Source organism: Fusarium redolens (assembly GCF_020744475.1).
Source record: "Fusarium redolens strain MPI-CAGE-AT-0023 chromosome Unknown BKA55scaffold_37, whole genome shotgun sequence".
NCBI classification, from domain to species: Eukaryota; Fungi; Ascomycota; class Sordariomycetes; order Hypocreales; family Nectriaceae; genus Fusarium; species Fusarium redolens.
In genome coordinates, this window is record NW_025763700.1 from 2,197 (window position 1) to 15,225 (window position 13,029).

General features: G+C 47.9%; 4 protein-coding genes across 4 annotated transcripts; all 4 read right to left on the bottom strand.

Moving 5' to 3' along the window:
- Positions 1 to 421: 421 nt before the first annotated feature.
- BKA55DRAFT_586714 (uncharacterized protein) lies at positions 422 to 1,171 on the bottom strand (the record flags this gene model as incomplete). The annotated part of the gene is made up of 2 exons (XM_046194600.1): positions 422 to 1,068; positions 1,127 to 1,171. Coding segments are annotated over 2 exons (522 nt in total), but the record flags the coding sequence as incomplete, so codon positions are not given.
- A 21-nt stretch (positions 1,172 to 1,192) lies between these two features.
- BKA55DRAFT_586715 (uncharacterized protein) lies at positions 1,193 to 2,589 on the bottom strand. The gene has a single exon (XM_046194601.1). The coding sequence runs from the start codon at positions 2,426 to 2,428 to the stop codon at positions 1,469 to 1,471; it is 960 nt and encodes a 319-aa protein (XP_046041007.1). The 5' UTR covers positions 2,429 to 2,589; the 3' UTR covers positions 1,193 to 1,468.
- BKA55DRAFT_586716 (beta-lactamase/transpeptidase-like protein) lies at positions 2,572 to 4,386 on the bottom strand. Its single transcript, XM_046194602.1, has one exon. It carries the CDS (start codon positions 4,104 to 4,106, stop codon positions 2,925 to 2,927), a length of 1,182 nt encoding a protein of 393 aa, XP_046041008.1. The 5' UTR covers positions 4,107 to 4,386; the 3' UTR covers positions 2,572 to 2,924.
- A 6,954-nt stretch (positions 4,387 to 11,340) lies between these two features.
- On the bottom strand, positions 11,341 to 12,878 carry BKA55DRAFT_530376 (major facilitator superfamily; the record flags this gene model as incomplete). Its single annotated transcript, XM_046189145.1, has 3 exons — positions 11,341 to 11,884; positions 11,941 to 12,174; positions 12,226 to 12,878. Coding segments are annotated over 3 exons (1,431 nt in total), but the record flags the coding sequence as incomplete, so codon positions are not given.
- Positions 12,879 to 13,029: the final 151 nt, after the last annotated feature.

The window sequence follows — 13,029 nt, forward strand, 5'->3', positions numbered from 1 at the left end:
TTACAAAGTTATGAGCCCAGCGCTTGCCGACAGGTGACGCGTCGCGGTCTGTAAGTAGAGAATTGGCCATTTCTTCTATAAAACGCAGTCGCGAGGGAAATCCTCGCCAATCTAGGTCAAGGACGAATTGGACTATTATCTGTTCCTCTAGATCGGATAGTCGACGTGAATTTGGGATAGAATCGCCTCGCGATTGAATGCCATTCTTTCGGTCATAGAGGGTACTATATTTAACCTCATAGTTCCTTGCAGCGCGTCGGATGCTTAGCTTTCGGTTATTTTGATGGTCCTGAAGGGCAAGAAGGATTCTAGCTTCATTTGAAGGTTGTGTCATACTTAATGGTTAAGAAATATCTAATTAAATAGTAATAATGGAGGATGAGAGATTTTTGACCGGCTCGCTTATCAAACACGTTACCGGAATTAGAGACTAGTCCAGCACTTATGTAACCTCTTTAACACCTACTAATCCTAAGTCTTAAGCCCTATATAGTCCTGTGCATATGACCATTTGCTTAATTATCAGCCTAACCTTAGTTATATTCCTGACCACAGCATATAGCCGTAGTATATCGTTAACACCATGCCTATTTACATATTAACGAGAACGGCAGCGCCGCCCATAAGGGCTCCCATGGCAACAGCAGCAGTAGGCATGGCACCCGCGGCTTTAGGCGTGCTTGTAGTCGTGGCAGATGCGGTCGCGCTTGCTTTGGCACTCGCAAGAGCGCTGCTAGCCGACGCCAGAGCTGAATGGAGAGAGGAAGCGGCGCCCTTTGCAGTCTGGATATCAGAGCTGATTATGGCAATATTACTGCTGATACTGGCGGCCGCGGCAGTATTAGTATGCTTAGAGGGAGAAGCCTCGGTGCTAGTAGGAGTCAAGGCAGCGTTTCCTGTCTTGCTCTCAATAGCACTGGAGATGGAACCACGGGCGCTCTCGACGATACTGGTGGCGTGACCTGCGACAGAGGACGCTGCGCCTTTTGCAGAGGAGATAATGCCGGTGGCACTGTCAAGGGCAGAGGATGCTGCGTCTTTGATAGAGGAGCCCTTGCTTTGTTGCGCCTATAGGATAATATCTTAGTAGCCTGATAATAATAAGAATGCTCTGTGATAAGCTTACCTGAGAAAAGACGGTAAGGAAGATAGTAAAAGCAATAGGAGAGAACTTCGTAGTGATAACGTGAGTATTACCAGTGTATTAGAGTTTAGGTAGCAAAAGTAAATATAAACTCGGAAGTCTGGATATCATCCCCGGCTCGAGCCAACGGGTATTTTTCTTGTAACTACCGACCGTTTGAAATGGGGAACGAAATTGGGATGGGCGACGTGGAGCATCTATGTTTAAATTAATGGTCAAAAGTCTTCAGATTCCCGCTGGGCATTCTCCCGGTGTTCCAGGGTGCGCGAAGTTGACCAGCTCGGTTTAGTTCAGGATCTTAGGTGTACCCCGTCCAAGTTAGAATTATTCTTCGTCTGGGCCGTCGAGGCCATAACCTGTTAGGTTGGAAAACAAATCTACAAGGCCACCAGCGCTAGGGGTGCCGACAATGTCGTCGTAGTGCGGTGGGAGTGTCCTGACGCCGATTTCGGGCGTTTTCTCGACGGGTTCGGGGGCGGGTAGTGGTGCGATATTGTTGTCAAAGGCAGGAGGGCTGAATATAGGTACTCGCAGTAGGTGGGAAGTTCGGATCGGGCCGTGGACACCTGCTGTCTCGACGGAAGGTCCTGAGCTTTGTTGGCTCGGGGCAAGGTGTGCAGCCTGCCACGGGGAGGAGAGGTTCCCGTTAGTAATGCCAACACTAGCAATTGTTCCAAGGGAAGAGTTGGGTGAGGTTTCGGTTTGGATGACCAAGGCGTCGGAGCATCCATAGGTCGACTGGTTGGTAGTGGACTGGCATATCTTGTCGGAGTAGGCGGGAACGTTGATGTTAGCCGTGGTGGCTTGACAGTTGAGTAAAGTAAATGGCAATTTGGTGGCGATCTCAAAATTCCGGCCCTTTGTTCCCATTGTACCATGCGCGACGCATCCGGAATTGTCCGAATGCGCCTCTGTGGCGATTTCCACGGCCCGTCGCGATGCTTGAACTGCCTCATGAAGATCGGCTTGAGCCCCAGCGACCTGATATCTCCTGATGAGGAACGAAGTGAGATTGCTCAAGCACCTAGCCAAAGCATCACCCTGAGCCTTCTCGATAGCCCCGCGTGCCATTTCAATAGCTTCGTCCAGATCTCTTTTGTTTTGATGCTTGAGCAACCTCTCCTTGAGAAATATCGAAAGGTTATTTAATGCGTTTGCTAGGCCATTGTTGTCCAACGATTGTGAGTCAATTGCTTTCTGTGTGGACGCGATGGCTTTGTCAAGATATTCCGCTGCGATTTCTTCCGTTGCGCGTTTTGCGAGATACTTTTGATATAGAAACATTCCGAGACTGACCCGTCATTGGAACTGGTAACGGATTGGGGAATAGAGTCTGGATTTCTCAATCCATCACTGTTGCAAGTGATATTGGAAGATGCCCCGGAATCCCCGATGTCCAGGTTTGACGGCTTACACCGTAAGACTGGCTCAGTGGTCGTTAGGCCGTGATCGGCAGAGGAATCTCTGTGGCTCTCACGAAGCCCTGTTAGAGTTTGAGGCTCTGCGACTGGTGAAACAATATCGCCTTGTCCACGATGTTCAATGTTCTTCAGCCAGCTGAAAATCGGAACCGATTGGTTGAGAAAGCATTCCCTTATAACTTGATCAAGCTTAGTGATAGTCTCCGGAGCATGTCTAATCGCCAATTTTGGAAGAAACACTTTGGGGTTAAACTGCTGGGCTCTTGCACTTCCCCTTTGTAATGCAATAGACTCCATGGTGATTTAATAAGACCTTATGTAAATAAACCTTCTCATGCCCTATTATGCAACACATAGCTTCAGGCAGCTATGGTAACTCCAAGTATCTCATAAATCGCCTTAATAAACGCTGCCGGGGAAGGATGCTCTTCACTTAGCATTCTGTTCATGGCATACGCGATTGTGAGCCTCCTATCGCTATCAATAACGACGATCGAACCGCCCCATCCACTACCCCACCCAACATTGCCCGCCGGCAGCTTGCCCTCGACGATTCCAGACCCAGGTCCGGTGAGGTAGATTCCAAGTCCGCGCCTCCCGCTCCGCATTGTCACTAAATCTGTCCCAATGGCATGCTCCGTAAGCGCCAGCTTCACCGTCTCAGCTGACAGCAAGCGATGGCCGCCTCCAGCGCATGTGCCGCCGAGCGAGAAGCAGGAGAGGATCTTGACTAGTGCCCTAGCGTTTGTGTGGCCGTTGACTGAACCTAACGCGCAGGACCGCCAGAGCGCAGTGTTGGCGTCCTCGGCAACGAACGAAGGGTTACACAACGTGCGCACGATGATTGAGTCTTGCTCGAACCCCGCCTTGCTGAGCGCCTCTTGGATCGAAAGCCCCGGTGGAGGTATGACGGGGGCAATTCGGTTCCAGTCCTCCTTGCAACACCCGAGCTGGAAGTCCGCTTCCTCGCCCAGCGGCCGGTAAATCTCTTCCGTTATGAACTTGTCGATGGACATGCCCGTCTTCCTTCGTACCAGTTCCCCGATGAGGAAACCTTGCGTCAAACCGTGGTATCCCATTGCGGTTCCAGGAGCCCATAGCGGTGCTTGGATCGCCAGCTTGTCGGTTGCCGACTGGACGTCGCATATATCCTCTAGCGTCATATCATCCTGCCACGCGCAGAGACCTGCTGTGTGAGCCAACACTTGGCCGACCGTGATCTCGGACTTCCCCTTCGCTGCAAACTTAGGCCAGTGCTGGGCGACCTTGTCATCGGGATGGAGGAGACCACGCGAGATCAGCATCAGAGCTGCGAGGTTGGTGACTAGTTTCGAGGTCGAGAAGACGTTCACCACAGTATCCCTTGTCCATGGTTTCTTGGTTGATGCGTCGGCGTAGCCGCCCCATAAGTCCACCACATTGTCGCCGTCGATATTCACGCAGAGACTCGCCCCGATGTCTTGTCCGGACGCGATGAATTCTTGCATCAAGTCGCGGAGCTTGACAAAACGGTCTTCGCAGTGGCCTTGGACTTGAGCCATCCTGATAGGTGTTATATGTGGCAGCAACTGAAGAATACAAGCAACGAGCTTCAACTGAGATGCGAGGAAGATATTGCACTGGCGTTAAGACAGGAAAGCTTTGTGCATGACCCTTTTATCCGAAGTCACGACTTATTAATAGCTTATTGGTTATGCACGTATATCCGGACCCATAAATACATCCTTGTACGGCGGTGAAGCTCACTCGGATCACTCGGATTTAATACCCACGTGTCGCTGGAGTAGTCTGTTCTCCTGTTATAAGAGATCTAAGTAGTGGGAAACCTGGCCAACTGTTGATGGCATAGATTACTTCAGACTATCTGCTTATAATTGCAGTAATTAGAGCAGTCTACAGAGCCATTTGGGCTGGCTTTTTGGTACCTCGTTCAAGTTATTTGCAGCTGAGACTTGTGGCTGAGAGCTAAATTAGTGTGCTCCACCGACCAATACGGACAATACGAACATCACCAACACGACCAATACGACTTGTGGAGAAACTAGCACTTTACTACCCTGCAGAATTTGCGATATCTGCAAAAAATACTGCGAGAAGCATTTAAATAAGGGCCCAAGTGGGAGCTGAATACAGTATGAACTTGTCCTAGAGCAGGTTCCATCGGGTCTCGATTAATCCGACGTAATTTGTTTCTTACTCGCACCTTTTACAATCGAGACTGGTGGCTGAAAGCCGATAACACTAAAGAGAACTTAGCGGCTTTTGTGACATTCTCGCGATTATCTCTTTGACCGGCACAAGACTGCAACGAGGTCACGACAGGGGTCTAGAACCAATTAAAATTAGCGCAACTTAAGGTACATCCCCACACACCTAATTTTACATGTGATAGAAGTACCAGCAGCTCGCTGAGTTATAAATAGCTACCTCACATACTTTGCAGCCGTATCGGGTCTGTGATCGCCGCTGATTTCCTGATATCGGCTGTAGATAAGCTCCTTTTTTGCTTTTTTTTTTTTAAAGGGTCAAGGCTGCCCTTGCCGGAAGCCTTTGCAAGCTAGGCAGTCGGAATTTTTGCCTCTATGGACATAATTGATATCTCTTTGTAGGTGAATTTGCTGTGCTTTAAGATCCTCGCTGTCTTCTTCCTTCCCTGTATGGCATCTCTTCCTTATGCTGCTATCAGTGCCATACTTATTCAAAATGGCATTATAAATAACCTCTTTCTAATCTCAAAGCATACTATAAGGCTTCTAATAAGGCTGCCAGGTCTTCTTCTGTAAAATAAAGCTATTTATAAGTGCAATATCAAGGATGAAAAACTAAAGTAATACCTGCTAAGGACTGCGCTAGAAACGATGCTAATATAAGGTATAGGATCTTATCTAATTGCCGCGATCTATATGATTTATTTCATCGTTATACTGAGCGGTAACAGAAGGAATAGGGATTATCCTAGCCTGATCTCCGTTGAAGACCTCCTTTAGGCGTTGTCCCTCTGCCTTTGTGTTACGACCCCTGCGCCTACGTCACGTGCCCCCCACAATTTTCACCAATCACATCAGGATCACTTCTCCCAGTAACAATCCTCTTCCATTAGATCACTTAGATCACAACGCTCCAAGGATAGATCACCATAGATCACGACCGATCCCCTTAGATCCAGCTCTTAGATCACTTATATTCTCTACTAAGCCAAAAGGCCACCTTTAGTATATAGATTATATTTATTAGCACTTAAATAGAACTTAGCTTACTAGCTATTAATAAGACTTCTTTATATTAATAAGCCTAATATATATTAATTATTAAGAGATATAATAACTAACCTACTTAGTATTAAATACCTTATATTATTTATAAATATAAACCTAATATAAATTAGTTTTCTTATTTAAAATTATATTTATTATATATTAATAGCTCTTATTTAGAATAACGTATGCGATAAGTGAGTGGCACACCCCACTTATCACCTTAAAGGCAGGCAGGGTTGAAAGCCACTCCACTCAATCCACTGGCAGCTCGAGTGGAGTGGGTAGATCATAATCCACTGAATATCTCAGTATAGTGGATCCACTGGAAGCTATCGTGGATTGGGTGGATTGGGTGGATTGGCAAGTGCCTCTATTCTTGATGCCATGATGGTGACGCTATTCCCGAAGCCATTGCCCACGTAGGTCCCTTATTCCAACTTCCGAGTGGGACCTTATCCCTAACGGGCCCCCATCTCGTCTTGAACGCCCACCACCTGAGTGAGCCACTTTGTTGCCCATCCTTCAAGCTGTTGATCCGACATCTGAGCTAATTCGAGGTTGACTTTTTCTTCGTCCACCGAGATAAAGAAGGGATCTAATTCATGAATAATATCCGCCCTCAGCCATGAACGCAATACCTGGCACATCCCGATAATCTGGGCTTCAAGTTGGTGGCGGAGAGGGTTCACCATCCGACCTGCTGCTGAGAAAAGACGCTCACACTCAGCAGACATTGGTTGTATCGTGAGAAAATCAAGCGCCATTCGCGATAAGTTTGGATACTTGAATCGCTTCTCGTGCCAGTAAGCGAGAGGATCGTTGATGGAGCCATCACCACTTTCGCAGTGCGTAATCCAATGCAGGTATTCATCTTCGCCTAGCGTAAGGCCATCATGACCTGCTTCTGGCGCTGTGTAGCGGTTTCGTTTAAGGTATTCCTGAAACGGATTGTCCGAAGTCTTCCGCTGCTTGGGAACTGGCTCAACGGCTGGCGGCTCCTGTCCAGGCAACGCGGCCTCCCGATACTCAAAACGCCAGACATCGTGAACCATGTTTTTCGCCTCGTCAATCCACTCAGGGCGATCAGTCCAGTTGCGTTCAAACCATTTCCATCGGTATGCCGGATGGAGCGCCAGGCCAGTGTAGTAGATGGGCGTCTCGCTCAATATCTCATAGTACTCATTCAACTTCTGCCAGCCCAAATTGATGTTGATCCTGAAGTGTTCAGTATCAGGGAAGTCCTTCGCGATGTCCTTAAAACGTTCAAGTTGCTCGAGAAGAAATTCAAAGCCTTGAATAACGTCCCAAATATTACCATATGACCCAGTCCACCCACGCTTCCGCTTGCGGATCTGGCCGTCGCCTTCTAGCATTTTGATCGTGGCTTCGTAGTAACTAAGTATTTGCGCAAATATTTCGACCACCTCCCAGTCCTTGTCGGATAACTGGTTCTCTGGCTGGCAAATAAAGGGCAATGTGAGTGACTTCTTAGGACCGCCCCTCTTGGCCTTGTTCTGCTGTTCGAAGTCGATTCGATGGTGGGCAATGAGTCGTTCGATATAGTCGCGAAGCAGTAGAGCTCGTCGTATCATGTATAACTGTGACAGCCATCTCGTATCGTTGTCCAAAATAACATCCAATGGCTTCCTGGCGTTGAGTTTTGGGTCAGATGACTTGTTGAAGGCTTCTTGTTGAATGTTGCGAAGCATGCCAGTCAACAAGTCAGATCTGTGGATAGCTACCACAAGATTGTGCAGTTTGCCTGCTGGCCCCTTCTTGCGCCAAATCAAATGTTCTGCTTCGGTAAGAGGCTCTGCCCCTGATATCCGCCGCTCAAAAGCGTCAGCATCGTGCCCAAATAGAATGGCTTTGGCGGAGAGGTTCAAGGTATGCCCAAAACAGCGTCCTCGCCTGCGGGCCCCAACGAAGCCGAGCTCTCCACCAATAATCTCCATGGCGGTATCATTGTTTTTCGCGTTGTCGAGCGTGAAATAGCCAATCTTATCTTGGATCTGATACGATTCAATTACGTCGAGGATTTCTGCGGCGATATTAGGCCCAGTGTGCCTGGCGCTAACTTCGGGGAGCCCAAGCGTAATCTTGCAAGGCTTATTGTTTTCGTCCCTAAAAAAGCAACAGATACCATATAGGGCGTATCGGTTTCCAGACCGCCAGCCGTCGAAGGAGATGTGGATAAGTCCAGGCGCCTTGCCCAAGACCTCTATCACCTTCTGCTTGTGTTGTTCGAATGCGGCGACGATCTTTTCTCGAACAGTTGTGTGGGTAATATTGGCTTTACGTGCCGAAACTGACGGGTTCAAGTAATCGAAGATAGCATGGAGTTCTGCCTCCTCGGCAATTGAAAAGGAGTGATTCTTGGCCACGATCCAATCGATCAGAAGCCTCCGGAAGTGTTCCTTGTCGAAGCGTTTGATGAAGTCATTTGCAATCGCTTGTTCTCGGGGGTCGTGTAGATCGAGCTTCATGGATTCAGCGAGAGTCCGCTGCCCCGGGGGCTTTCTGCCCTTAGAATTCGCCTTCTTTTCAGCAGTTCCTTGGGTCATTCCAGGCGGAGCGCGGATCCCGTGGTCGTTGAACAGATGATTGTACGCGTTATGAATACCATCAGCTTCGAAATGTCGTGGATGTGGATTATTCTTGCGAATGCACGCTCGGCATATCCATCTGCGGGCGTCTTCCTTTTGGATGTCATATCCAAATTGCCAGGCCCAGCAACGCGTCTCCCTGGCTCGCTCAGAGAACGCCCAGCCTGGGAAATGCCTCCAGAGCGTACGCTCGTACCGTTCATCGCTTGCGGAAGAGGTCCTCAGAGTCGAGACAGGGGTCGAGGTTGGACGGGTAGGATACGGCGTCGGGCAGGGTGTTGATTCGGCAGCGGACCCGAAGCCGCTGTCGGAAATGTCGAAGCAGGAATCAGGCGAGGTCATGGTAAAATAATCTCTTTGTCATGTCGAAATCGCAAAACATGGTGCAGGTGATGGGTCAACAACAGGTCGTCAGGTCAGCGCGAATGACGCGTCCAACGCGACCAGTTGGCACAATATGCCCTTATCCTGCGGATGTTTCAGATACTTACCTTTCGAGCTAATTTGAGGTGGACGAGCACGTAGCGAGTGCCATATTGGGGTCGGGTATTAGATAAGTCCCTAACATCCTTCACATCACGAGCTTGACGCGATTAGTATCGCTTGCAATTTTTCGCGCAGTATTGAGATATTGAGGGATCTGGACGCGATTTTTTAATCAGCTTGCCGGCAATTATCTAATGGTATAATTGTTATATTATAAATCCAAAGTATGGACAGTCGAGCTTGATATTTGCTGGATATGTTGTTGAGGAAAATATACGCCTATAGATGGCCCTCATGATGATATGCACTCACGGAGCAAATCTTATGTATATCCATCAAGACTTACGTCATCCCAATGAGAAAGCATAGGACATTCGAATAGTGTTTCCTATATTGTATGTATTCTAAAATTGCGCTGTTCAGAAGTTTCATGGTGTTTTTGACATAGGGTAGCAATATTGCAAAAATTATGGGGCACATCAGCCTCTGTTAGAGGCATTCTGCCAAATACATGGGCGCCCTTAACTACCCCACTTCTAATCCACCCAAATCCACCCAATCCATCCACGACATCGCCGAGTAGATTCGGTGGATTAGCCAATCCACTGGGATTTTGCCAGTGGAGTGGACAGTGGAATCCACGAGTGGATCCACTACGTGGATTGGGTGGAGTGGCTTTCAACCCTGGGTCTTGCTAGAAAGTTATCGTACCGAACAAGCACACCGTTTAATCACGCCTAGTACACAGCTACTAATGACGAAAGTTTCAGTTAGATCTCTATGATATTTCCTAAGAAGTTTGGGACGATTTAATTTCTAATCCATATATTATCTTATGTATGCCTTCTACCACGTAGTTCTGTCTTGAATGCTTGCTCCAAGGACTGTAAAGAAGCAAAGAAACCATAGATGTTAGTAACTGTTCATGGTAAAGTATATAAAATATACAGAAGAGACTGCAGAATTGCAAAATAGTGCGTTATTACGCTGCTCATATGACCAAGTTATGACAGCCAAATCCACTAGGAATACTGTTAAATCTTGAAAAGCACCTTCTATTCCTTTCATTTCACTGGTCACCTCTAGATAGCCGTTTCTTATTTCGGTTCACTTGCAGCCCCTTATAGATTTCCTTAATGCTTGGCAAACCAGCATCGTCGTCATTGTCGGGACTCGTTTCCACGTCCAGGGGGAAGTGGAACAGTTCTTGGGCTTGAGCAAACTACCGCATTTCTCTGTACAACTATTAGAACCACGCTTTCATATCCCCGGAATCATATACCTTGGAGCTTTCTTTCGATTTCATGGACGATTTCCTGCGTCGTGTCGCTCGTGTCCGTAAACTAGCTACCCATGATCCATTGCTCATAGACTCTCCAGCACGCTCCGTAACGATGCGATCCCGTTGGGACAGCCTCCTCTGAACGCGATGTGACTTGCTATTCTTTCTGGTCTTGCTAAAATGCTGAACTTTGCATTGTGAAAATGTTACGGTAGTAGGAGGGGAGACTTTAGTGATTCTTCGCATGATAAGGTGATGAAGGAGTTTCTGGATGACTTTCATCGGCATCTGTTGGTTTGGACCGATATACTGGAGAAATGATCAAGATTAGAGAGAGGAAGAAATGGATGGAAAATGAGGGCGGTTTGCTGTTATTTATAATGAGAGATACTTAGGTACACATTTCATACCGATTACCTCTCCTCAACGTACCTAGGCCTCTATCTCCAAACCTCACGACGTAGGGTTATGAGAGATAAAGCGATAGATCCGTGACGCCTTTATGAGAGACCAAGATCCAGAAGCCACACACTCCTACCTAGTCCTTTCAGGAAGGCGGAGAGACGCCCACAAAAGCTGGGGGGTAATGAGCCACCGTTGATGACAGAATGCCATATGAAAGTGGTCGAGCACGAAAGAATGCCTAGTCATCTAAGACGTAATATCTATCTATAGTGATATCTTGTAGATCTATCATGCTTTGAAACTAGGATTATTTGCTGGGACGCGAACAATCCGTCCAGATATATGCTTCCGCCACCATTAGCCATAGGAGTAATTGCACGCTGCTGAGAAGCACCCTGAGAAGTTAATAAATAACACATTGTTGTCGTCATCAAATCTGAACACAATAGTTCATCTAGGGTGGAGTTTGAGGGTGCCTCAAGGTAGTAGCTCTGGAGCAAGTCAGCTTCTGTAAGCCACGCTTAACATCGGTTTGGCGGTTCCAAACTGTTTGACAACCTGATCGCATAATCAATTCATGACCATAACGCATCTCGTCGCATTCGCATTCTGAACACACTCCATAAGACCGTGAACATATGATAAACTTTCATCGTTCAACCACTCCATCGTGGTTGGAAATACAAGTTATGTAGAATAAGAAGACCATGGATGGAGAGGAGTAGATCAGAGGATCATGTCAATCACGCTTCGACCCAACCTTACCCGCTCTCCGTAGCCCAAGTGCTGCCACAAGTACGCAAACAAGCATTAGGGCAAAGAGAGTCCAAAAAGATGCACGGTAACCTTCCAAGAGAGCCTCGGGGGACTTTGGGTTGATCTTTTGGTTTGTTACCGCTGCGGAGACTACCTGCACAATAGCCAACCCCAGAGCGTTCCCAAACTGCGCGGCCGTGTTGAAGACAGCACCAGCAACGGATTGATTCTTCTCAGGGAAAACCTCAGTAACGATAATGAGTCCGACGGTGAAGAGCACATCGATAGAAAATGGCAGAAGGATTTGTGCGAAGAAGGCACCGACCCAATAGGACCAACTGGGATTGATCACGGCCATAAGAAGCGGCGATCCCGAGGGAAGTAGCGACGAGACCGCTACAAGCCAGACAGCAGGTATTTTATGCACGATGAGGCCGGTCATCAGATTGAGGCCTAGTCCGACGACGGTACTGGGAAGGATGCGGATTCCGGCGTCGACAGCCGACAAATTTTGGATCTCTTGAAAGCTGTGGGCGTATAGTCAGTAAAACATTCATTCAAAACCTTCTGGCCGTTCACCTACTAGAGACTTGTAAGAAGATCAACAGAATTCAGCACTGCAAACGATAAAGCTATAGCAATACATATGGTAGTAAACGCAGAGTTGCTCCAGAAGCCATTAGGTATTGGAGCCGGCATGCTTCTTTTGACTCGGTAATGCATCCAACCAACAAACAGTGGCAGGGTCGCCAAGCTGAAGCATAGGAGTGTAACAGTCCCGGTCTCTTTGATACGATGGACGTCCGTGCTGATAACCCTTGATCTGGTTAGTACCATTCTGGTTACAATTAGAAATACCTCAACTTACGCTAAGAAATAGGAAATCGAGGCCATGGAAACCGAGGCGAGTAGTGCTCCGATCCAATCGACTCTGTATATCAAATCAACGAATATGTTTCGGAAACCGAGCGGCTCAGATTTTGGCAGTGACCATAGACCGACGGCGGACAGGAGCAGGGTAACGCCTCCATAAAGATACCATCCCGAGCGCCATCCAACAGTATCCACGAGTACGCCACCGACGACAAGGCCAAAGGTGAAGCCTAGCAGCTGACTTAAACCCAGGCAAGCGAACGATATGTTTCGGCTCTGTCCACGGGGCTGAGTGTCAGCTACGAGAGCTACAGAACTGGAGAAATGCATCGCTATGGCAACGCCCTGCAATGCCCTCATAACAATCAACTGTTGAACGTTCTTGATAAATCCACAGGACAACATGAGCACGCCGTTGAGTATGCACCCCGATAGATTTACGGATCGGGGCCCCAAGACATCAGCGACGGCGCCTGAGAGTAGCAGTGCCGAAGCTGTGGCTAGCCCTTGAACTGATGATGGCCAGAAGGCGAGCGACTGCGGTATATTGAGATCTGAGGTCAATTGAGGAAGTCCAATGACTATGAGACCGCTGGATGCGCTCGTGACGAAATTGACCCCGCAAAGCTGGAATACTACTGCAGTTCTTATAAGTGTTAGCGGAGTTGCAGCGCCCGTACTTGAAGCCTGCGAAGACTCGCCGTCGTCGAGGATGGTTAGATTAACCTCGGTCCAGCCAAATCCACTCCAATGCTAGTCCAGTCCAACAAGATCACTGTGATCCTTGTCTCCTTTGTAT

Bases quoted from the DNA above. Each gene is read 5' to 3' on its own strand.
- BKA55DRAFT_586715 (XM_046194601.1), bottom strand. From the start codon at position 2,428: ATGTTTCTATATCAAAAGTATCTCGCAAAACGCGCAACGGAAGAAATC.
- BKA55DRAFT_586716 (XM_046194602.1), bottom strand. From the start codon at position 4,106: ATGGCTCAAGTCCAAGGCCACTGCGAAGACCGTTTTGTCAAGCTCCGC.